General features: G+C 45.7%; 1 protein-coding gene across 1 annotated transcript in view; it reads left to right on the forward strand.

Annotated features, from left to right (window-relative positions):
- The window catches only part of LOC142272820 (uncharacterized), a 35,690-nt gene extending 12,694 nt beyond the window's left edge, over nt 1–22,996 (forward strand). Inside the window, exon 3 of the mRNA XM_075332513.1 lies at nt 21,681–22,996. Within this exon, the coding sequence (XP_075188628.1) occupies nt 21,681–22,924 (1,244 nt within the window). The 3' untranslated portion in view covers nt 22,925–22,996. The remainder of the gene's footprint in view (nt 1–21,680) is intronic.
- Nucleotides 22,997–23,579: the final 583 nt, after the last annotated feature.

Here is a 23,579-nt window from a genome sequence, read left to right on the forward strand (position 1 = left end):
TTCCTCCTTCTTGCTTTGGCACTAAAACTGAGAACCCGTGATACCACGGGGGGGGTATAGCCAGAGGGGGAGGGGCCTTGCACTTTTAATGTAGTGCTTTGTGTGGCCTCCAGAGGGCAGTAGCTATACCCCAATCGTCTGGGTCTCCCAATAAGAGCTAGAAGAAAAGGAATTTACGGTAAGTAACAAAATTCCCTTCTTTATGAATGTCGTTTTGAGCACTTCGAAGGGTGCAGTTTTTAAAACGTCATTTTGAGTATTTTCTGTCACATAGGCCTTTTAACCCCTTCACGACCGCGGGCAGTAAAATTACGACCTATTTTAACGTGAATTAACGACCAGGGACGTAATTTTACTGCCTAAAGATCATTTGATTGGCGTGGCCATAGCAACGGCTTTCAAATGATGTCCCCTGCTGTTTCTTACAGCAGGGGACCTTTGCTTCACCCCAGGGGGGGTGGCATCGCCACCCCCCATTGACGATCGATGTGATTGGCTGTTCAAATCTGAACCGCCAACCACATCTTTCGCACTGATTTCGGTAAAAATAATGCCGGAAATAGTGCGATACTGTGAGATCTGGCTATGAGATGCCGTAGCAGGTACAGCAGATCATAGGTAGATCTCAAACATGCCGCCCCCAGCCCCTGCAGCACTGATTGGAGCAATCGTGCTATGACGCGCAATCGCTCCAATCAGTGTGCAGTGGGGCGGTTTGATTTGCTGGTGGCCGCCCTCCCCAAACATGTCTGCAGCGTGCAGCACTGGCTGGTACTAGTGGTACCACGCCACTGCTGCCGCTGCCGTCACATGGAGCAGGAGCGGTGAGTATTGTGCTCACCTTGCAGCCCCTACGCGCTCCCGTAATGGCCCCTGCCCATGCCCCCCTGCGATCTGCCTCCCCCCCCGACATCCCGATCTGCCCCCCCCCCATTCCCACCCCGACATCCCAATCTGCCGGCCTCCCCCGTGATCTCTATTCTGCAGCTCCCCCGGTATCTCCCTCCTCCTCTGCTCTCCCTCTCTGCTTTCCCCCTCTGCTGTCCCCCCGACGTCCCCTTACCTGTCTTCACAGGGTCCTCCGAGGTCTTCACTGGCCCGATCACATCTGCCTCCATCGCTGGGTCCTTCCTCTTGGGTCTTCTGCTGAGCTGTCCAACTTCCTGCCTGCTGCTCCTGTAAAGCTGTTCCTCCTGCTAATCCTCTGGGTACTGTGAGTATAACTTTTTTTTTTTCTTTTTTTTCCTCTATCCCCTGTCAATTTTTGCACCTCATGCGTCCGTGCGTCCCGCAGAGCGCTGATCAGGGATGCAGATAACGTATCTGCATCCGTGGTCAGTTTTCGGCGGGACTTTTTTTTTCCCGTATCCCCGACGATTTTTGTATCGCATCAGTCCGTGCGTCCCGCCGAGCGCTGATCAGGGATGCACATAACTGATCGGCATCCCTGCTCAATTTTTGGCTTGACAAAAAGCGTCGGGGATACGGAAAAAAAAGTCACGCCAAAAATTGAGCAGGGATGCCAATCCGTTATGTGCATCCCTGATCAGTGCTCGGCGGGACGCACGGACTGATGCGATACAAAAAGCGTCGGGGATACGGGAAAAAAAGTATCGCATCTGTCCGTTGGTCCCGCTGAGCGCGGATCAGCATCCCTGCTCAATTTTTGACATGACTTTTTTTTTGTTCCGTATCCCCAGCGCTTTTTGTATTTTATCCGACCGTGCCTCCTGCAGCGGCCGATCAGTGCACTGCGTCTGTGCGTTTGAAAAGTCAAATGGCGTTCCTTGTCTTCTGAGCCCCGCCATGCGCCCAAACAATTGATTTCCACCACATATGAGGTATCTGCGTACTCGGGAAAAATTGCACAATACGTTTTATGGTGCATTTTTTCCTGATACCGTTGTAAAAGGAAAAAAAAAAAAAGCTACCTTGTTGCTGCAAAAATTTAAAAATAAATAATATTCACGGTTCAACGTTATGAACTTTCAGTGGAGCGCCTGGGGGTACAAGGGGCTCACTAAACATCTAGATAAATTCCTTGAGGGGTCTAGTTTCAAAATGGGGTAATTTGTGGGGGAGCTCCACTGTTTAGGCACCATAGGGGGTCTCCAAACGTGACATGGCGTCCACTAATGATTCCAACCAATTTTGCTGTCAAATGGTGCCCTTCTCTTCTGAGCCACGCCATGCGCCCAACAATTACTTTCCACCACATGTGAGGTATCTGTGTACTCGGGAGAAATTGCACAATACGTTTTATGGTGCATTTTTTCCTGATACCCTTGTGAAAAAAAAGCTACCTGGTTCAAGTAACAGTTCTGTGGTAAAACAAAAGAAAATTGTATTCATGGCTCAACATTATCAACTTCTGTGGAGCCCCTTGGGGCTCACTAAACATCTAGATAAACTCCTTGAGGGCTCTAGTTTCCAAAATGGGGTCACATGTGGGGGAGTTCCACTGTTTAGGCACTTCAGGGGGTCTCCAAACGTGACATTGTATCCGCTAATGATTTAAACAAATTTTGCTGTCAAATGGCGCTCCTTCTCTTCTGAACCCCGCCATGCGCCCAAACAATTACTTTCCACCACATATGAGGTATCGTCGTACTCAGGAAAAAATGCACTATAAATTTCATGGTGTATTTTTTCCTGATACCCTTGTGGAAAAAAAAGCTACTTAGTTGAAGCAACAGTTTTGTGGTAAAAAAAAAAAAAATTCTTTTCACGGCTCAACGTTATAAACTTCTGTGAAGCCCCCAGGGGTTCAAAGTGCTCACCAAACATCTAGAAAAATTATTTGAGGGCTCTAGTTTCCAAAATGGGGTCACTTTTGGGGGAGCTCCATTGTTTAGGCACCTCAGGGGGTCTTCAAACCTGACATGTCGTCTGCTAATGAGTGCAGCTAATTTTGCGTTCAAAAATTTAAATGGCGCTCCTTGCCTTTCGACCTCTGCCGTGCACCCAAACAATTGATATTTACTCCATATGGGGTATCGGCGTACTCAGGAGAAAATGCGCAATAAAGTGTAGGGTGCACTTTCTCTTTTCTCCCTTCTGAAAATGAACATTTTATGGCTAAAGTAACATTTTTGTGTTTAAAAAGTAAAATTTTCATTTTTTCCTTCCACATTGCTTTGGTTCCTGTGAAGCACCTAAAGGGTTAATAAACTTCTTGGATGTGGTTTTGAGCAGTGTGAGGGGTGCAGTTTTTAGAATGGGGTCACTTTTGGGTATTTTCTGTCACCTCGGCCTCTCAAAGTCACCTCAAATGTGATGTGGTCCCTAAAAAAATTATTTTGTAAATTTTGTTGGAAAAGTTAGAAATTGCTGATGAACTTTGACCCCTTCTAACTCCCTAACGAAAAAAAAATTTCTTTCGAAAATTGCGCTGATGTAAAGTAGATAAGTGGGAAATGTTATTTCGTAACTAATTTTGTGTGACATATCTGTAAGATTTATGGGCATAAATTTTCAAAGTTTGAAAATTGCGAAATTTTCAAACTTTTCGCACAATTTCCTAAATTTTCACAAATTAACGCAAAAAGTATCGGCCTAAACTTACAACTGACATGAAGTACAATATGTCACGAAAAAATGTCAGAATCGCCAGGATCCGTTGAAGCGTTCCAGAGTTATAACCTGTCAAAGTGACACTGGTCAGAATTGCAAAAAATGGCCCGGTCATTAGGGTGTTTTAGTGGCTGGGGGTGAAGGGGTTAATGAATAACGCCATGTGCGCACTAGAAAGTGACTTTTTTTTCTTAAGGAAAAAACAGACCCTCTTAAAGAATCCCGCACCCGCGGTAAAAAAACGCACCAAAACCGCAACGAAATCCGCATGCAGTATTACCGTGGTTAGGTGCGGATTTGGTGTGGATTTGATGCGGATTTTGCGCGTTTTTTCCTCAGGCTGCTCCCTGCGGATTTTTACCATTATCTATGGCAAAAACAGCAGGTACCTGCAGAAAAGAAGTGACCTGCTCATTAATTCCGCGCGGAAAATCCGTGGGTATAAAAAAAAAAAAAAAGCAGTGTGCGCACAGCATTTTTCAAAACCCATAGATTTTGTTGGGAAATGACTGCAGCAATGTTAGACACATTTTCTGCAGCAAATCCGCAGCGTGCGCACAGTGCCTAACAAAGGAATTCAGCTCACCCACTCCCACTCCTAGCCTCCTCTCCACAGCACGGACAATCGGCCGGGCAGCTGCAAACATGTGAAAAAAAATCCAATGCAGAAAGGAAGGCAGTCTAAAACGAAAATTTCCATGTGGTTTATTCCATGTGCAGAAAATTGTATAAGCTGGGCACAGACAGCCCCTAGACAGGGGAGAAAAATGGACTAGCGACGTGTTTCGACCGTATTACATGGTCTTAAGGCCCCGTTACACACAACGACGTATCTTAACAATATATCGCCAGGGTCACGGATTCCGTAACGCACATCCGGCATCGTTAGCGACGTCGTTGCGTGTGACACCAACGAGCGACTGTTAACGATGGGAAAATACTCACCAAATCGTCCATCGTTGACACGTCGTTCATTTTCAAAAAATCGTTGATTGTTGAGGACGCAGGTTGTTCGTCGTTCCCAAGGCAGCGCACACCGCTATGTGTGACACCTCGGGAACGACGAACTTCAGCTTACCTGCGGCAGCCGGCAATGAGGAAGGAAGGAGGTGGGCGGGATGTTACGGCCGCTCATCTCCGCCCCTCCGCTTCTATTTGGCGGCCGCTTTGTGACGCCGCATGAAACGCCCCCTTAGAGAGGAGGTGGATCGCCGGCCACAGCGATGTCACAAGGCAGGTAAGTCCGTGTGACGGCTCCTAACGATATTGTGCGCCACGTGACACACAAGCGGCGGGCGGGTACGCTCGCTAGCGATATTGCTGCGTGTGACGGGGCCTTTAGTCATGTAACTGACTAATATAAATGCCGAGTTTAAAAAGACCATTTCATTCACATCGTAATCAACACCACATGTGACATGTCCGCTGGTGCAGGTCCTGTTGTTAACTCTTTCTTGCCTTCATTAAATTCCACAATCTGGTTGATTATAGGGATGTATAAAAACTAGAGACACTGTCAGAAGAGCATTATCAGTAAGCTGTATAGATACCAACTATACAAACTTATATTACGTATATGTTACACAGATTTATTTTTTCATCATAAACAAGATAAAACTTCATAAACCTACTGTCAATATATAAATTTATAGAAACCGCAATGCCCTCATCAATATTTCCTATATACCATATGTCTTATTAAGTAGACGTTAGTAGGACTTTATATTTTTGCTATAGGCTTGATTCAATAGAAATAAATACAGATACCAGAGACTCTATTGGGAGAAAATCATCCGTAGATTATCCAAATCCAAGCTCTATGTGGTTGTACCATGTGTATATTTTAAGGATCTATTATGGGAAAAACTCCATATACAGTATTCACCGATCTACGAGGGGCGATCCAAAAGTAATGATAATAATAAACACAATGAATGTATTAAAAAAATAAAATATTTTCCTACATAGTCTCCTAACAAGTCTATACATTTAGTCCATCTCTTTTCTAAACTTAGAATTCCCTTCGAAAAAAATTCTTGATCTTGACCCTCGAAAAAATCCCCAGCAGCGGTTATCACGTCGCTATTGTCGTCAAATTTCTTGCCCCGGAGGTGTTCCTTGAGGCGAGGAAAGAGAAAAAAGTCACTGGGGGCTAGATCTGGCGAATAGGGGGGGGGGGGGTGTTCCACCAGTTCAAATCCCGCTTCTTGAATGGTTGCCATGGCAACTGCAGCTTTGTGAGCCGGCTCGTTATCTTGGTGAAACAGCACTCCAGCCCGCGGTTTGCCGCACCTTTTCTCCTTGATAGCCTCACGCAATCTTCTTATTTGTTCTGCGTAGTAGGAGCCTGTAATAGTGGCTCCCTTCTCCAAATAGTCCACCATAATAATTCCTTCAGCGTCCCAAAAACCGGACGCCATAACCTTCCCTGCTGAGCTTGACACTTTGAATTTCTTCGGCTTCGGTTCGTCGGCTCGTTTCAATGTCATCGATTGTTGTTTAGTTTTGGGATCAAAGTGGTGGATCCAGGTCTCGTCCATGGTCAAAAAACGTGACAAATTCTCCTTGTCTGCTTGGAACTTTTCGAGATTTGTTATTGAAATGTCAACTCGTTTCTTCTTTTGCTCGTCGGTTAACATTTTTGGCACCCAACGCGCGGAGACCTTTCTCATGCAATTCTTTTGCAAGGATTCTTTGAATATTGCCATAGGAGATCCCTGTGACCTCAGCTACATGCCTGATAGTCACTCTTCCATCTGCCAATACAACTTCTTCAACTTTTTTCACGTTTTCTTCATTTAGGGACGTGGATGGGCGTCCTTCACGATGTTCATCTTCCGTCGATGTTCTTCCCAGCTTAATTTCCTTGGCCCAGTGTGCAACTGTGGAATATGGAGGAGAAGAGTCCCCCAATGTTTGCACCAAGTCGCTGTGTATGTCTTTGGTAGTCATTTTTTTCAAGCAGAGGTATTTGATGACCGCTCTGAGCTCGTTTTTTTCCGTTTTGATGTTCACTCCTCGGCAGTTCATATTCAAATGAATGTAGCTCCCGGGAATTGTGGCCTATTTAAGTGTTTTTTTTTTTTTTTTTACCTGGACTAGTGGGTACCTAAGAGAGAAGAAAACATATTTTATTTTAATTTCTGTGTGCAATAGAAATAACCGATTATCATTACTTTTGGATCGCCCCTCGTATATAGTGCATCAAAATCACAATTCTCTCATAGGATATTTCTTATATGCAACATATTATGTAGCATAATTATCACTATAAGTTTGATTCATAGTGGTTTTAGTTTTTACAAACTATTAAAGAAAAAAGAAAAACTGTCGGTGAGCTATATAAAAATAGACTATACATGATTATACAGTATCATATACAGTGCATTGTGAAAGTATTCGGCCTCCTTGAATTTTTTAACCTTTTCCCACATTTCAATTAATGGTGAAGAATCAACAAGTGGGACACAATTGTGAAGGTCAATGATATTTATTGCTTATTTTAAACTTTTATAAAAAATAATAAACTGAAAATTGGGGCGTGCAATATTATTCATCCCCTGTAAGTGAATACTTTGTAGTGCCACCTTTTGCTGCGATTACAGCTGCAGTCTCTTGGGGTATGTTTCTATCAGTTTTGCACATGGAGAGACTGAAATTCTTGCCCATTCTTCCTTTGTAAACAGCTGGAGCTGAGTGAGGTTGGATGGAGGCGTTTGTGAACAGCAGTTTTCAGCTCTTTCCACAGATTCTCGATTGGGTTCAGGTCTGGACTGTGACTTGGCCATTGTAACACCTGGATATGTTTATTTCTGAAACCATTCCATTGTAGATTTTGCTTTATGTTTGTGATCATTGTCTTGTTGAAAGACAAATCTCCGTCCCAGTCTTAGGTCTTTTGCAGACTCCAACAGGTTTTCTTTAAGAATGGTCCTGTATTTGGCTCCATTCATCTTCCCATAATAATAATAAGTTTTATTTCTATAGCGCCAACATATTCCGCAGCGCTTTACAATTAAGAGGAGACATGTACAGACAATACAAAATAACAAAATTAAGATACCAGGAGGAGTGAGGGCCCTGCTCGCAAGCTTACAGTCTGAGGAAATAGGGGAGACACAAAAGGTGAATGGGGGGGAGAAAAGCTTGTCATATATGGTCCAGCCATCGATTTAATAGGGTATTCAAAAGCAGCTGCATGAACCCGTCGGTGAGAATTTATAAAGGTACAGGGGACGAGAACTGGAAGTAAATTTTTTTGAAGGTCAGAAAGGGACTAGATTAGATCAGGGCAGTGAGGTGATAGGCTAGTCTAAAGAAATGCATTTTTAGGGCCCGCTTAAAGGTGTGGATGTTGGGAATTAATCGGATTTCTCTTGGTAGTGTGTTCCAGAGCATAGGCGCAGCTCGTGAGAAATCTTGAAGACGGGAGTGGGAGGTTCGAATTGTTGAGGATGTCAGTCTTAAGTCATTAGCAGAGCGGAGGGCACGGGTGGGGTGATAGACAGAGATCAGGGAGGAGATGTAGGGTGGTGCAGAACTGTGGAGAGCTTTGTAAGTGAGAGTGATAAGTTTATATTGGATTCTGTAGCGGATAGGCAACCAGTGCAATGACTGGCACAGAGCAGAGGCATCAGTGAAGCAGTTGCAGAGGAAAATGATCCTGGCTGTGGCATTCAGAATGGATTGGAGAGGGGAGAGTTTAGTAACAGGGAGACCAATTAGTAAAGAGTTACAATAATCTAGGCGAGAATGAATGAAAGCGACAGTAAGAGTTTTTGCAGAGTCAACGGTAAGAAAAGGTCGAATTCTTGAAATGTTTTTGAGGTGGAAGTGACAAGAACGAGCAAGTGAACGAATGTGGGGAGTGAAGGAAAGATCAGAGTCAAATATAACCCCAAGACAGCGGGCGTGCTGCTGGGGCGTAATGGTAGAGCCACACACAGCAATGGTAATATTGGGTTTCGGAAGGTTAGGAGAGGGAGGAAACAGAAGAAGTTCAGTTTTCTCTAGTCCCTTCCACGACAGCATTGGAGGTTGTCTCTCCACGCCCTAATTGGGACAGGAAGTTCAAGGTTTAAAAGGACCCTCCCACCTCCCACAGCCAGTGTCTTTCCTGTCCCCATGGGGCATGGAGAGGTTTTTGTTTTTCTCCTATGCTGTGGTGGCCGGCGAACTACAGTATAATTTTTTTTTTTTTTTTGGATTATCTATCCCCTGTACCTGAAGCCGGACAGCATCGGTCGGGCCTCACCGCTCCTCCCTTGCTGTTCCCTCACGCTGTGGGGGACCGCTGCTCCAGCCTTCCGGATCCTCCTGAGGGGTGATGCAGGCTGTTGAGCTCCCCGGCCGGCGTCCTCCCTGAGCTGCCGGCCGCTTCCCGCATGCACGCTGCCGGAGCGATCCGGAAGTGCTCCCGGAGGCGGGACTTCCGGTCTTGCGGACTTCCGGTCGAGCGCTTCCGGTTTTGCGGAGGCAGCGTGGAGGCACGCCGACGGTGACACGGCCTGCCCAGGACCGGATGCGGGAGGCGGGGAACATGCACAGTCACTGGGGGGGCAGGCCCTTTTGCATAAGGGCTGCCACGAAGACATCAGATCATGGTAAGCAACCGTGCTCCCTGTCATGTCTTCCGCTGCAGCAGCCTCTGCAGAACCCAGTGTGCCCCCTGCTACTGTGAGTATGGAGGGGAATGGTCCCTCGGACATAGGTCTTATCAGGTGATTTATGGCTATATGGTCTGTGTTTTCTAGGAGGACAAGGCCACCAAGAAAACTGACAGAAATGAAAAGTCAGAGAAGCCAGAGAAGTCAGAAAAAGCTGACAAGTCCGATAAGCCTGATAGACCTGACAGAATGGAAAAAATTAAGAAATGTCCTATCTGTATAAAGAAGCTCCCTGCAGTATGGGATAAAAAGCTTTGCCAGCAATGTACGGACCAGATCATTAGGGCCGAACAACCATCTCTGATAGATGAGTTGCGGTCCATGATGAAACAGGAGATTAGGGCCTCACTAGCTTCCCTCCCTGTTCCTGGTCCTGTTCCTGGTCCTGTTCCTGGTCCTGGCCCTGCTCCTGGCCCTGCTCCTGGACCCTCTCCTCCAAAAAAGATGAGACTCCAGTCGACCCCTTCTGATCAGGAGGACGCTGATTCCACCTCGGAGGGTCCTGATGAAGGATTTCCATCTGGGGGGTCTGAACAGTCCTTTCTATTTCACTCAGAAGAGTTGGGGGATCTTATTGAGGCAGTTCGGAGCACTATGGGTTTAGAGGAAGTGCAGTCTCTTCCTTCAATCCAGGACGAAATGTTTGCTGGCCTGAAGTCAGTCAAACAGTTGGGATTCCCAGTTCATGCCAATGTTTTGGATATTGTCTCTCAGGAATGGGAATGTCCTGAGAGGCGGGTACGGAGTGACCTTAGACGCCGGTTTCCTCTGGAACCTTCGGGACTACATTGGGAGGTCCCAAGAGTTGGCTAGGGTAGCTAAGCAAACGGCTCTTCCCTTTGAGGATACTTCCCAACTGAAGGATCAGATGGATAGGAAGGTAGAGGGCCTGATGAAGCGGTCCTGGGAGGCATCGTCTTCCTCTATTCAAGCCAACATTGCCTCCACCTGCGTATCCAGGTCCCTAATTAGGTGGTTAGACCAGTTGGAGGCTCATATTTCCCAAGGGACCCCTAGGGAGGAATTACTGGAATCCCTTCCCTTGCTTAGGAAGGCTACCTGTTTTCTGGCAGATACCTCGGTGGAATCTGTCCGCCTGGCAGCCAGGACCTCGGTGCTTTCTAACTCTGCCCGACGTGCCCTCTGGCTTAAGGCCTGGAGTGGAGACTCCACCTCCAAAATGAGGCTTTGTTCCCTTCCGTTTAAAGGGGATTTAGTGTTTGGGCCTGCCCTGGATGATATCCTGGACAAGGCGACTGATCGTAAGGCCTTGCCCGATCCTAGACCTACCAGGAAGCGGTCCTTTCGTCCCTCGATGCCTCAGGCCTCCCAGCCCAGAGGGAAAGGGAAGGCAGGCAGGTGGAGCTATCCCAAAGGTAGAGGGAGAAACATCCTCATCCCTCCACATCAGCAACGTCCTCAGCAGGACAAACAGTGACTCGGCCCGGGTGGGGGGAAGACTCTCAGCGTTTCTTACCCAGTGGCAGTCCATAACCTCTTGCCAATGGGTTCTGAAGATCATCTCGGACGGTCTTCTCATAGAATTCCTTTCCCCCCCTCTTCCGGGTCTCCGAGTCACTGCGCTGGCGTCTCCGGGTTCACAGGCTCTGTTGTACACAAAGATTATAGAGCTAGTGCACTCGGGGGTCGTTTCCCCAGTCCCGAGTCAGGAAGAAGGGGTAGGACACTACTCCCGTCTCTTCCTGGTCAAGAAGCCATCCGGCGACGTCCGTATAATTATCAATTTAAAAAGTCTAAACCGTCAGGTCAGGTACCGGCGGTTCAAGATGGAGTCGGTAAAATCAGCTATTCCCCTGATAGGTCTACACCACCAGATGGCCTCTATCGATCTGAAAGATGCCTACTTCCATGTACCCGTCCATCCGGGACACAGACAATACCTCAGGTTTGCGGTGCTTCACGGAGAGGAAGTGCTTCATTTCCAATTCAATGTACTTCCCTTCGGGATCTCCTCAGCTCCAAGGGTCTTTTCCAAGATCATGGCAGAGGTGGTCGCCTTCATAAGATTGCAGGGTATCTGTCTGGTTCCGTATCTGGACGACTTTCTTCTCATGGCTCCGTCTGCTCCAACCCTCCGGAGCCATGTGGAAAGGTCTTTGGGAATCCTTCGGTCTCTGGGATGGATTCCCAATCTCAAAAAATCACAGTTATCCCCCTCCTCCACTCGGCAGTTTCTCGGAGTGCTGCTGGACTCCGACAGACAGGCATCCTTTCTCCCAGAGGGCCACAGGATGGCTCTGTTAGCCAAAATATCAAAGCTTCGCAGGCAGGCTCGCCCGACGCTTCGAGCGGCTATGTCAGCCCTGGGTTCCATGACATCCTGCATTCCTTCAGTCAGGTGGGCTCAGGCCCATTCTCGGTGTCTCCAGGATCATATCCTGGCACATTGGGACAGACTCCCGTCATCCCTAAACCGAAGGTTTCGCCTCTCGGAGTCCGTCTCCTCATCCCTTCTCTGGTGGCTGAGTCCCGCCAACCTGCAGGTGGGGGTTGCCTGGACTCAGAAACCCCTGGTTACACTGACCACAGATGCCAGCCTACGAGGATGGGGGGCAATGGTGGCAAATTCCCCATTTCAAGGGGTCTGGAGTCCTTACGTCAGCTCCCAATCCTCCAACTACCGGGAGCTCAGGGCAGTCAGGGAAGCCCTCCTTGCGGCTCAGGACCTCGTCCGGGACTCTCACGTCCTGGTATATTCAGACAATGTCACAACAGTGGCACATCTCCGCCATCAGGGCAGTACACGCTCAGGCGCCCTGAAGTCGGTATCCTCCCGAATCTTTCAATGGGCAGAACAATCTCTGCTCTCCCTTTCTGCGGTCCATCTGAAGGGCTCCCTCAATCTTCAGGCGAATTTCCTGAGTCGTTGGGATGTTCATCCGGGGGAATGGAGCCTGGATCAGGCGGTGTTCTGCTCTCTAGTGGCAAGGTGGGGTGCACCAGAGGTGGACCTCTTTGCCTCGGCAGGGAATCGCAAGGTCGCAACATATTTCTCCCTGAACCCAAGGGACGAGGCGTTAGGGGTAGACGCTTTCTGCCACAGTTGGTCCTTCCGCCTCGCTTACGCGTTCCCCCCTCTTCCTCTTCTCGCACGGGCCCTGAGGAAGATCAGAGACGAGGGGGTCCCAACTATACTGGTAGCCCCTCTGTGGCCCCGGAGGAGTTGGTACAGCCTGGTCCTGACGCTAGGAATCGACGGCCCAGTCTTCTTAGGTTCAGACCCCAGCCTACTGTCACAGGGTCCGATTTTCCATCCGGCTCCCCAGAAACTCAACTTGGCTGCCTGGCTTCTGAGGCCCGGGCACTGAAGGCCCAAGGGCTTTCTGACAAAGTTGTGGCTACGCTACAGAAGAACCGTAAACCTGTGACTAATAGTATATACAACAAAATCTGGAAGAGATTTTCCTCCTGGTGTGGTTCTCGGCCTCCTGACCCTCTTCGGCCTAATATTGCGCAGATTCTGGACTTTCTCCAGAGTGGTTTAGACTTAGGTCTTCGGCCTAGCACCCTGAAAGTTCAGGTGTCAGCACTCAGTGCAGTCTTTGACATGGCTCTGGCAGATCATCGTTGGATCCGTCGGTTCTTTGTGTCCGCTAGTAGACTCTGTCCACGTCAGAGGGTCCTGACGCCTCGCTGGGATCTCAATGTGGTCCTTACAGGACTATCTCAGTCTCCGTTTGAACCTCTGTGCTCTTGTAACATTCGTTCCCTTTCTCACAAGACTGCTTTTCTTGTGGCTATTACATCTGCTCGCAGAGTCGGCGAACTTCAGGCTTTGTCCGTTAGGGAACCTTACCTGACCATCAGAGATGACAGCATTGTGTTTCAGCTGGACCCTTCCTTCCTTCCCAAGGTGGTTTCGGATTTTCACCGTTCTCAGTCCATCGTCCTGCCTTCCTTCTGTCAGAATCCTCGGACTCCGGGTGAGGAAGTGTTTCATTCTTTGGATGTCCGTCGGATAGTGTTGCACTACCTGGAGGTTACTGCTTCTTGGCGCCTTGATTCTAACCTGTTCATCCAGCCCTTTGGCCGCAATAAGGGCAAGAAGGTGGCTAAGAGTCCCGTCGCCAACTGGATTGTGCGGGCAATTAGAGATGCCTACCTCGCTCAGCATCTCTCTCCACCTACTGGATTCACGGCGCACTCCACCAGGGCTACCTCTGCCTCCTGGGCCGAACGGGCAGGGGCTTCCCCTGAGCAGATCTGCAAGGCAGCTACGTGGTCTTCGCTCCATACGTTCACGAAGCATTATCGGTTGGATCTGGATTCCAACAGGGATTTGGCCTTTGGCAGGAGGGTCCTGCAGGCTGTGGTCCCCCCCTAGGTATCAATTCTTTGGTATTCCTCCTATGCTGTCGTGGAAGGGACTAGAGAAATAAGAATTATTCTTACCGATAATTCGCTTTCTAGGACCTTCCACGACAGCAGGTAATTCCCTCCCCTATATATTCATTTACTCCTGAATGTGTAGTACTTCTCATATGCTATGGATTCTTTGTAAGACACTGGCTGTGGGAGGTGGGAGGGTCCTTTTAAACCTTGAACTTCCTGTCCCAATTAGGGCGTGGAGAGACAACCTCCAATGCTGTCGTGGAAGGTCCTAGAAAGCGAATTATCGGTAAGAATAATTCTTATTTTGACAGGTTCAGTTTTAGAGGGAGGACATGATGTTGGAGACAGCGGACAGACAATCGGTAGTATTTTGTAATAGTGCAGGGGTGATGTCAGGAGAAGATGTATACAGTTGGGTGTCATCAGCATAGAGATGGTACTGGAAACCAAATCTGCTGATTGTTTGTCCAATAGGGGCTGTGTATAGAGAGAACAGGAGGGGGCCTAGGACTGAACCCTGAGGAACCCCGACCGTAAGGGGAAGAGGAGAAGAAGAGGAGCCGGCAAAGGATACAGAGAATGAGCGGTCAGAGAGGTAAGAGGAGAACCAGGAAAGAACGGTGTCCTTGAGCCCGATAGAGCGGAGCATAGTGAGGAGGAGCTGGTGATCCACAGTATCGAATGCAGCAGAGAGATCCAGGAGGATCAGCAGGGAGTAGTGACCATTAGATTTAGCGGTTAGTAAATCATTAGAGACTTTAGTAAGAGCAGTTTCAGTAGAATGTAAGGAGCGGAAACCGGATTTTAGAGGGTCGAGGAGAGCATTATCTGGCAGCGGATTAAACGGGAGTGGACCAGACGTTCCAGGAGTTTGGAGATGAAGGGGAGATTAGAGACAGGTCTGTAGTTAGCAGCACAATTTTGGTCCAGGGATGTTTTTTTAAGTAATGGGTGTATGCTGGCATGTTTGAAGGAGGAGGGAAAGACACCAGAGGAGAGAGAGAGATTGAATATTTTAGTTAGGTGAGTGGTGACAGCCGGGGTGACAGATTTAAGGAGATGTGAGGGAATAGGGTCACTGGTGCAGGTAGTAGGGCGAGAAGATGCGAGGAGCCTGGTGACTTCTTCTTCTGTGACTGGATCAAAGAGTGAAAGTGAGCTAGATGAAGTGTAGGAGGGCAGACAATGTGTGGTGTTATGAGGCTGGGAGGAAATTTCCTGGCGTATATGGTCAACTTTTTTTCTTTAAAATAATTGGCCAGGTCATCTGCACTGAGGTTGGTGGTTGGGGCCAGAACTCTTGGTCCTAGGAGGGAATGGAGAGTATCAAAGAGTCGTTTAGGATTGTTGGCTAGAGAGGTGATGAGGGTGTTAAAGTACGCTTCTTTGGAGAGGTGAAGGGCAGCATTGTATGTTTTGAGCATAAACTTATAATGGATGAAATCTTCGGCTAGATTGGATTTTCTCCACAGACGTTCAGCGCACCTGGAACACCGCTGGAGAAAGCGTGTTTGCAACGTGTGCCAGGGCTGCTGCCGTCTGCGCCGAGTTGCTCTGCATGTAGCAGGTGCAGCTTCATCTAGGGCGCTCTGTAGGGTGTCATTATAAAGTTTTACAGCAGAGTCAGGACATGAGAGGGAGGATATTGGGGCCAGTGATGACTGCAACTTCTTCAGAAATTCCTGGTTGTTAATGGCATGTATATTCCTATATGGGAGGTAAATGGGGGTGTCCTGAGTAGGTTGACAGCTCTTGACCAAGAATGAAAGAAGGTTGTGGTCAGAGATTGGGAGAGGGGAGTTAGTTAAATTATGCACTGAGCAGAGACGGGAGAAGACCAGGTCCAGCATATTCCCACCTTCCCATCAACTTTAACCATCTTTCCTGTCCCTGCTGAAGTAAAGCAGGCCCGAACCATGATGCTTCCTCCACAATGTTTTACAGTGGGCATGGTGTGTTCAGGGTGATGAGCTGTGTTGCTTTTACGCCAAACATATAGTTTGACATTGTGCCCAAAATATTCGATTTTGGTTTCATCTGACCAGAGCCCCTTCTTCCACATGTTTGGTGTCTCCAGGTGGCTTGTGGCGAACTTTAATTGACACTTTTTAAGGATATCTTTGAGAAATGGCTTTCTCCTTGCCACTCTTCCATAAAGGCCAGATTTGTGCAGTGTACGACTGATTGTTGTCCTATGGACAGACTCTCCCACCTCAGCTGTAGATCTCTGCAGTTCATCCAGAGGGATCATGGGCTTCTTGGCTGCATCTCTGATCAGTCTTCTCCTTGTGTGAGATGACAGTTTGGATGGACGGCCGGGTCTTGGTAGATTTGCAGTGGTATGATGCTCCTTCCATTTCAATATGATCGCTTGCACAGTGCATCTTGGGATGTTTTAAAGTTGTGGAAATCTTTTTGTAACCAAATCCGGCTTTAAACTTCTCCACAACAGTATCACGGACCTGCCTGTTGTGTTCCTTGGTCTTCATGATGCTCTCTGCGCTTTACACAGACCCCTGAGACTATCACAGAGCAGGTGCATTATACGGAGACTTGATTACACACAGGGGCTTATATTTATCATCATCAGTCATTTAGGACAACATTGGATCATTCAGAGACCCTTAATGAACTTCTGGAGTGAGTTTGCTGCACTGAAAGTAAAGGGGATGAATAATATTGCACGCCCCAATTTTCAGTTTTATTTTTTTACAAAAGTTTAAAATAAGCAATTAATTTCGTCCATCTTCACAATTGTGTCCCACTTGTTGATTCTTCACCATAAAATGTAAATTTTTATCTTTGAAGCCTGAAATGTGGGAAAAGGTTGAATAATTCAAGGGGGCTAAATACTTTTGCAAGGCACTGTAACTGGCGTGTGAACAATGTCGATTTATTCTCCACAAGTGTCCGAAAGTGCAAGGCTATGTGCCCATGCTGCAGAAAATTTGCGGAATTTGCCGCAATTTTTTTTGCGGAAACTCTGCAGATTTTTCAAAAATCTGCAGTACAGCAAGTCCCCAGCCATTTCTATGGCATTTTGGAACTGCTGTGCCCATGCTGCATTTTTTTCCGCAGCGGAAATAATGCGGATTTCCCTGCAGAAAAATCTGCAGCATGTCAATTATTCTTGCGGATTTTTCCGCAGGGTTCAATACTTACCTGCCTTGATAGCAGCCACCGGAGTAACTTCCTCCAGTGTAGTGGAGCGCGGTGGTGCCAGGAGCAGGAAGCAGGAGGTGGGCGGGGCCTGCACGAGCTCTGATCATGTGACAGCCGGAGCTAATTCAGGCCTGCCCACCTTCTCCTGCAATGTGCAGACAGACACAGCCGGAGAGTGTAGTGCTGCGTGATGGAGGTAAGTATGAACTCACCGATCACTCCAGCACTTGTTCTGCATTGAGGATGCAGTGCCCAAGCTATGGTACTGTATCCTCAATGCAGAATGACCGCAGCATATCCGCACGACATTCCGCAGCACATCCGCAGCATGAAAACAGACAGTTGTGCTGCGGATTTCTGGGAGCTCCTGCGGATATATCCGCAGGACACTTTCTCCGTGGGCATATAGCCCAAGGCTCTTATCTGGCACTACTGGCTACCCTGTGCCCCTCTCTCCCTCTACTTTCGTAAGGCACTGTACATGCTGTAAAGGTTTATCATACTATCTGCAAAAAAGCCTTGTACACACACAAACCACATGCCGCATAAGAGCCGCAGTACTTTCATGAATATTTCTTATATACAACATGTCTTATCAAATGAATGTTTCCAAACACTCTCCTATCCTATCTATATTTAAAAAAAAAAAAAAAAAGACCATCATTTAACTACCTTTTTATAATATAAGTCTTAATATTTGAATAAACTAGACAATTTATAAGGGATATAACAATGGGAATAAATAAAGTCACGTATGCGAGATCGCTGTGTCAATGTGCACAAGCCCAGGAAAGAGAGTGAGAGAGCGGAAAAAAAAAGGAATCGTGTACATTGACCCAAAATATTCACTATACATTATCTCTGAGTTGAGGTGGCAAACAACATGTCAAAATTAATAAATTCACCTATACTGCAAAATCAAGTCCCTGCGGATATTTCAACCTCCAGCCTGTCTGGAGCCCAATGCAAACATCCAATAAGACTCTCTTCCCAAAAGCAATTTCCTATAGTTTCCTCCTCTGGTGGGTCTTCTGACTTTCTCAATAGCATTGAACTTAAAGCATTTATTTTCTCCCCTATGTACCTCCATAAAGTGACGAGAAACTGCAGAAATGCCCACTTTGGGTGCACCTGTGGCATCCGCGAGATGTCTTCTAATTCTCTTTTTTTTTTAACGCCCCTACAGTGCAACCCACATATTGTTTAGAACAATCCGTGCAAGTAATGAGGTAGACCACACCAGAGGAGCTGCAATTAAGAAACCGCTCAATCAGATACGTTTTCCCATCAACTCCGGAGGCAAAATTCTTGCATTTATTCACAAATGTGCAACACAAGCATATGTTGTGTCCACATTTGTAGAATCCATGAATACTGAGCCAGGTCTCTGATGGCACATCTGCTGAAATTTCAGATAGACTGGGGGAAACCCATATTGCTTATTGTTGGGGCTCTTTTGGGGATGAAATCAATCTTATTATTTTCCAAAACCGTTTTAACCACTGTGTCAGTATACAACATCGGCACAAAAATTTTGATCACCGCAACAATTTCATAATAGTCCTGGCTATAATTTGTTATAAAATTAATTCCTCCCAAATCATTACCATTTAGTTTCTGTTTGATTTTTATCTAGAATTAGAGAATTTCTTTCTAGTTTTTTCACCTCCTCTAATCCAGTTTTTAACAGTGATCCAATCCATTCATTCAAAGACCCAATACTGCCCACTATGGGCCTAAATTTAGGGGAACCCCCCCCCCCTTCCTTATGGATCTTTGGTAGGGAATGAAAGATGGGGACAATTGGATTTTCTATGTACAGAAAATCAAAACTTTTTTGTGTAATCACCCCATACTTAGACCATCCCTCAATAATTGAAAGAGATCTCTTTGAAATTTCAAAGTGGGGTCCCCCTCCAAAATGTTGTTGAATCATCAAGTAGTTCCAATTTGCATTTTTATTATTATTATCATATATTATTATAGCGCCATTAATTCCATGGCGCTTTACAAGTAGAAAGGGTATACATAAAAACTAGTACAACAATCATCAACAGTACAAAACACACTGGTACAGGAGGAGAGAGGACCCTGTCCGCGAGGCCTCACAGTCTACAGGGAATGGGTGAGGGTACAATAGGTGAGGACAGAGCTGGTTGCGCAGTAGTGTACTGGACTGAGGGTTATTGTAGGTTGTAGGCTTGTCGGATGAGGTGGGTCTTCAGGTTCCTCTTTAAGCTTTCCACTGTAGGAGAGAGTCTGCTATGCTGGGGTAGAGCGTTCCTGAGTATGGGGAAGGCACAGGAGAAATCTTGTATGCGATTGTGGGAAGAGGAGATGAGAGAGGAGTAGAGAAGGAGATCTTGTGAGGATCTGAGGTTGCGTGCAGGTACCGGGAGACTAGGTCACATATGTAAGGAGGAGACAGGTTGTGGATGGCTTTGTATGTCATGGTTAATGTTCTGAACTGGAGTCTTTGGGCAATGGGAAGCCAGTGAAGGGGTTGTCAGAGTGGTGAGGCTGGGGAATAGCGAGGGGAGAGGTAAATCAAGCGGGCCACAGAGTTTAGGTTAGATTGGAGGGGTGCAAGAGTGTTGGAAGGGAGGCCAGAGAGCAGGAGGTTGCAGTAGTCGAGGCGGGAGATGATGAGGGCATGTATTAATGTTTTTCTGGATTCTTGATTAAGGAAGGCACGGATCCGGGAGATATTTTTGAGTTGTAGTCGACATGAGGTGAAGAGGGCTTGGATGTGTGGCTTGAAGGATAGAGTAGAGTCAAGGGTTACTCCAAGTCAACGAGCTTGTGAGACTGGGGAGAGTGAGCACCATTTGAGGTATAGTTCAGTATCCAAAATTATAATGGCTCCTCTCATGTCTGCTTTTGTTTTTCCTCAATTCATTTAAGGCATTGAATCTCCCTGACTATAGTTTTTTTTAAATTTTTTTTAGTCCAAGTTATAGGGATAATTATGCTACATAATTCTATCAGAATCCATCCAATAGGATATTGTGCATATAAAAAATATCATACGAGAGCATTGTGATTTTTATGCACTATATAGATCGGTGAATACTGTATATGGAGATTTTCCCATAATGGAATACTAGATCCTTAAAATATACACATGGTACAACCACATAGAGCTTGGATTTGGATAATCTACGGATGATGTTCTCCCAATAGTGTCTCTGGTATCTGTATTTATTTCTATTGAATCAAGCCTATAGCAAAAATAAAGTCATAAAGTCCTACTAACATCTATTTAATAAGACATATGGTATATAGGAAATATTCATGAGGGCATTGCGGTTTCTATAAATTTTATATATTAACAGTAGGTTTATAAAGTTTTATCTTTATGATGAAAAAATAAATCTGTGTAACATATACGTAATATAAGTTTGTATAGTTGGTATCTATACGGTTTACTGATAATGCTCTTCTGACAGTGTCTCTAGTTTTTATAGATTCCTATAATGAACCAGATCGTGGAATTTAATGAAGGCAAGAAAGAGTTAACAACAAGACCTGCATCAGCGGACATTTCATTTCACATGTGGTGTTGAGTATAATGTGAATGAAATGGTTGTGGAGACACGGGGGTCAGTGGGTGCTCTCTTGTGGAGACACGGGGGTCAGTGGGTGCTCTCTTGTGGAGACACGGGGGTCAGTGGGTGCTCTCGTCCGCTGGCCCGGCCGCCTTTAGAAAGACAGCGTGGCCCAGGGCTCATCCCAACTGAACGCCCGACCTCCTTAGCCGTGGACGGAACACTACTCAGACAACACAGGATGAGGGAATCACAATGTTAAGACTTTATTGGATCCCCAAACAATTAACGGCATATGACACATAACCAGAAAAACCACAGAATGTAACCAGCAAGTTTCTCGCCCTTCCGCTGCTCACCAGGGATTAGAATGTCCGTGCCTCAGAGCTTCCAGGGCTACTTACTCCAAACCAGCAGCACCCCGCTTTCGACGGGCACCACCAAATGGAATATCGCCGGATTTAGGAAGTTGGCTGAGGACCGCAAAGCCTGTAAGCAGGTGACTGGATTCCTTCCTGAGGTAGTCCTTGGTATCTCAGCCGCATCCTTGCATTCGATGCTGAAGTCCATGTAGTATAATAATCCAGGTTCGGTTATGGCTTGCCAATCGGATCCGAAGATCCTAGATTGGTATCATGTAGCAAGAGTCTGCCCGGGCAATGGACAGTCCTCCATCTTATACCCCTGAGCTCTCCATTCAGACCATTGGGGACTTCACGATTGGTGGATAAGACTGGGCTCTTATTGGCTAGATTTCAAGCTGTATATAAAATATCCCTAGCAGTAATGGTCTCTGGCAGAGACGAGGGAGAGACAGCTAAGTTACATTGCATCTAGCAATACACGTAATTTAATGGGAGGTTCGCAGACTTGATTTGTCTGGGTATCTGACCTTCACTGACCGATGCAATTACATGAAACAACAAGAACTTTAACACTAGACTCCTAAGAGTTTTGTAGAAACAATGAGGAGTTTATCCTCCGTTTATAAACAAACTATCATCATGTCTGGCTGAATTTTAAGAAACTTAACCCATGCTAGGCACTGACAGTCCATGTCGTCACAATGGTCTTTTTAAACTTGGCATTTATATTATTCAGTTACATGACTAAGACCATGTAATAAGGTCAAAATGTGTCGCTAGTCTATTTTTCTCCCCTGTCTAGGGGCTGTCTGTACCCACCTTATACAATTTTTGTGCACATGGAAATTTTCATTGAAGAATGCCTTCCTTTCTGCGCTGGATTTTTTATCATAGGCCTTTTAAAGTACAACTTTGCTACACACTTTGGAATTTTGTATGGATTTATGTGTTTCTATGTGTATGTTTGAGGTTATATTATTAAAAACTAATAACTTCAATTTTATTTATGGCAGATGATGGTACCAGGAGTTCAACACAGAATGCTAAGGGAAGCGAAAGTCACAAAGGAGAGAAGCCATATTCATGTTCAGAATGTGGGAAATGTTTTGCTCAGAAATCACATCTTATTATACATGAGAGAATTCACACAGGAGTGATGCCATATTCATGTTCAGAATGTGGGAAATGTTTTGCTCAGAAATCAAATCTCATTACACATGAGAGAATTCACACAGGAGTGATGCCATATTCATGTTCAGAATGTGGGAAATGCTTTCCTCAGAAATCAAGTCTTATTACACATGAGAGAATTCACACAGGAATTAAGCCATATTCATGTTCAGAATGTGAGAAATGTTTTGCTCATAAATCAAATCTTATTACACATGAGAGAATTCACACAGGAGTGAAACTTTATTCATGCACAGAATGTGAGACATGTTTTGCTACCAAATCGGATCTCATAAAACATGAAAGAATTCACACAGGAGAGAAGCCATATTCATGTTCAAAATGTGGGAAATGTTTTGCTCAGAAATCAGATCTTGTTAAACATGAGAGAATTCACACAGGAGAGAAGCCATATTCATGTGCAGAATGTGGAAAATGTTTTGCTAAAAAATCACATCTTATTACACATGAGAGAATTCACACAGGAGAGCAGTCATATTCATGTTTAGAATGTGGGAAATGTTTTGCTCAGAAATCATATCTTATAATACATCAGAGAATTCACACAGGAGTGATGCCATATTCATGTTCAGAATGTGGGAAATGTTTTGCTCACAAATCAAATCTCATTACACACGAGAGAATTCACACAGGAGTGATGCCATATTCATGTTCAGAATGTGGGAAATGCTTTCCTCAGAAATCAAGTCTTATTACACATGAGAGAATTCACACAGGAATTAAGCCATATTCATGTTCAGAATGTGAGAAATGTTTTGCTCATAAATCAAATCTTATTACACATGAGAGAATTCACACAGGAGTGAAACTTTATTCATGCACAGAATGTGAGACATGTTTTGCTACCAAATCGGATCTCATAAAACATGAAAGAATTCACACAGGAGAGAAGCCATATTCATGTTCAAAATGTGGGAAATGTTTTGCTCAGAAATCAGATCTTGTTAAACATGAGAGAATTCACACAGGAGAGAAGCCATATTCATGTGCAGAATGTGGAAAATGTTTTGCTAAAAAATCACATCTTATTACACATGAGAGAATTCACACAGGAGTGAAGCCTTAGTAGATGAATGGAATGTCCGTGTTAGTAAATATAAATAGATTTTTACTATCTGTTAATAAAGAGTTCATTTTATTTGCTGGGTCATTACGGTTGTGTACTTTATGATAAATCATTTGCAAACTATTCATTTTTTTAAGCACTTTTTTTTCTATTTTTGATGGTGGAGAAAACTTTTTTTAAAAAAATTTTTTTTTTATAGCTAAGTTGTACTCTTTATTCATCCATTTGTGTATTGGTTGAATGAGAGCAAAATCTTGTTAAATCTAATTTTTAACTGACTGCCGGGTGGGAGCAACGCAGCCTGTAACGTTTTTTGAGTAGCGCGATCCGTAGGATTTTGCTGCGCATGCGCTCTCTGGCTCCCTGCCCCCGTATCCAGGATAAACATCGGGTAACCAAGCAATGCGCTTTGGTTAGTTACCCGATATTTACAGTGGTTACGGGTGCAGGGAGCCAGCACTAAGCGGTGTATGCTGGCAACCAAGATAAATATCGGGTAACCAAGCAAAAATTGCTTTGCTTTTAGTTACCCGATATTTACCCTGGATACAGTGTGCAAGGAGGCCGACACTTCACAACTCGCCTCCGCCCCCTCCCGCACTCCGCTTGTGTACACACACACACACACACTCACTTGTCCCCAGCCCTGCAGTCC

This window comes from Anomaloglossus baeobatrachus, unplaced genomic scaffold (assembly GCF_048569485.1).
Source record: "Anomaloglossus baeobatrachus isolate aAnoBae1 unplaced genomic scaffold, aAnoBae1.hap1 Scaffold_356, whole genome shotgun sequence".
Lineage (NCBI taxonomy): Eukaryota > Metazoa > Chordata > Amphibia > Anura > Aromobatidae > Anomaloglossus > Anomaloglossus baeobatrachus.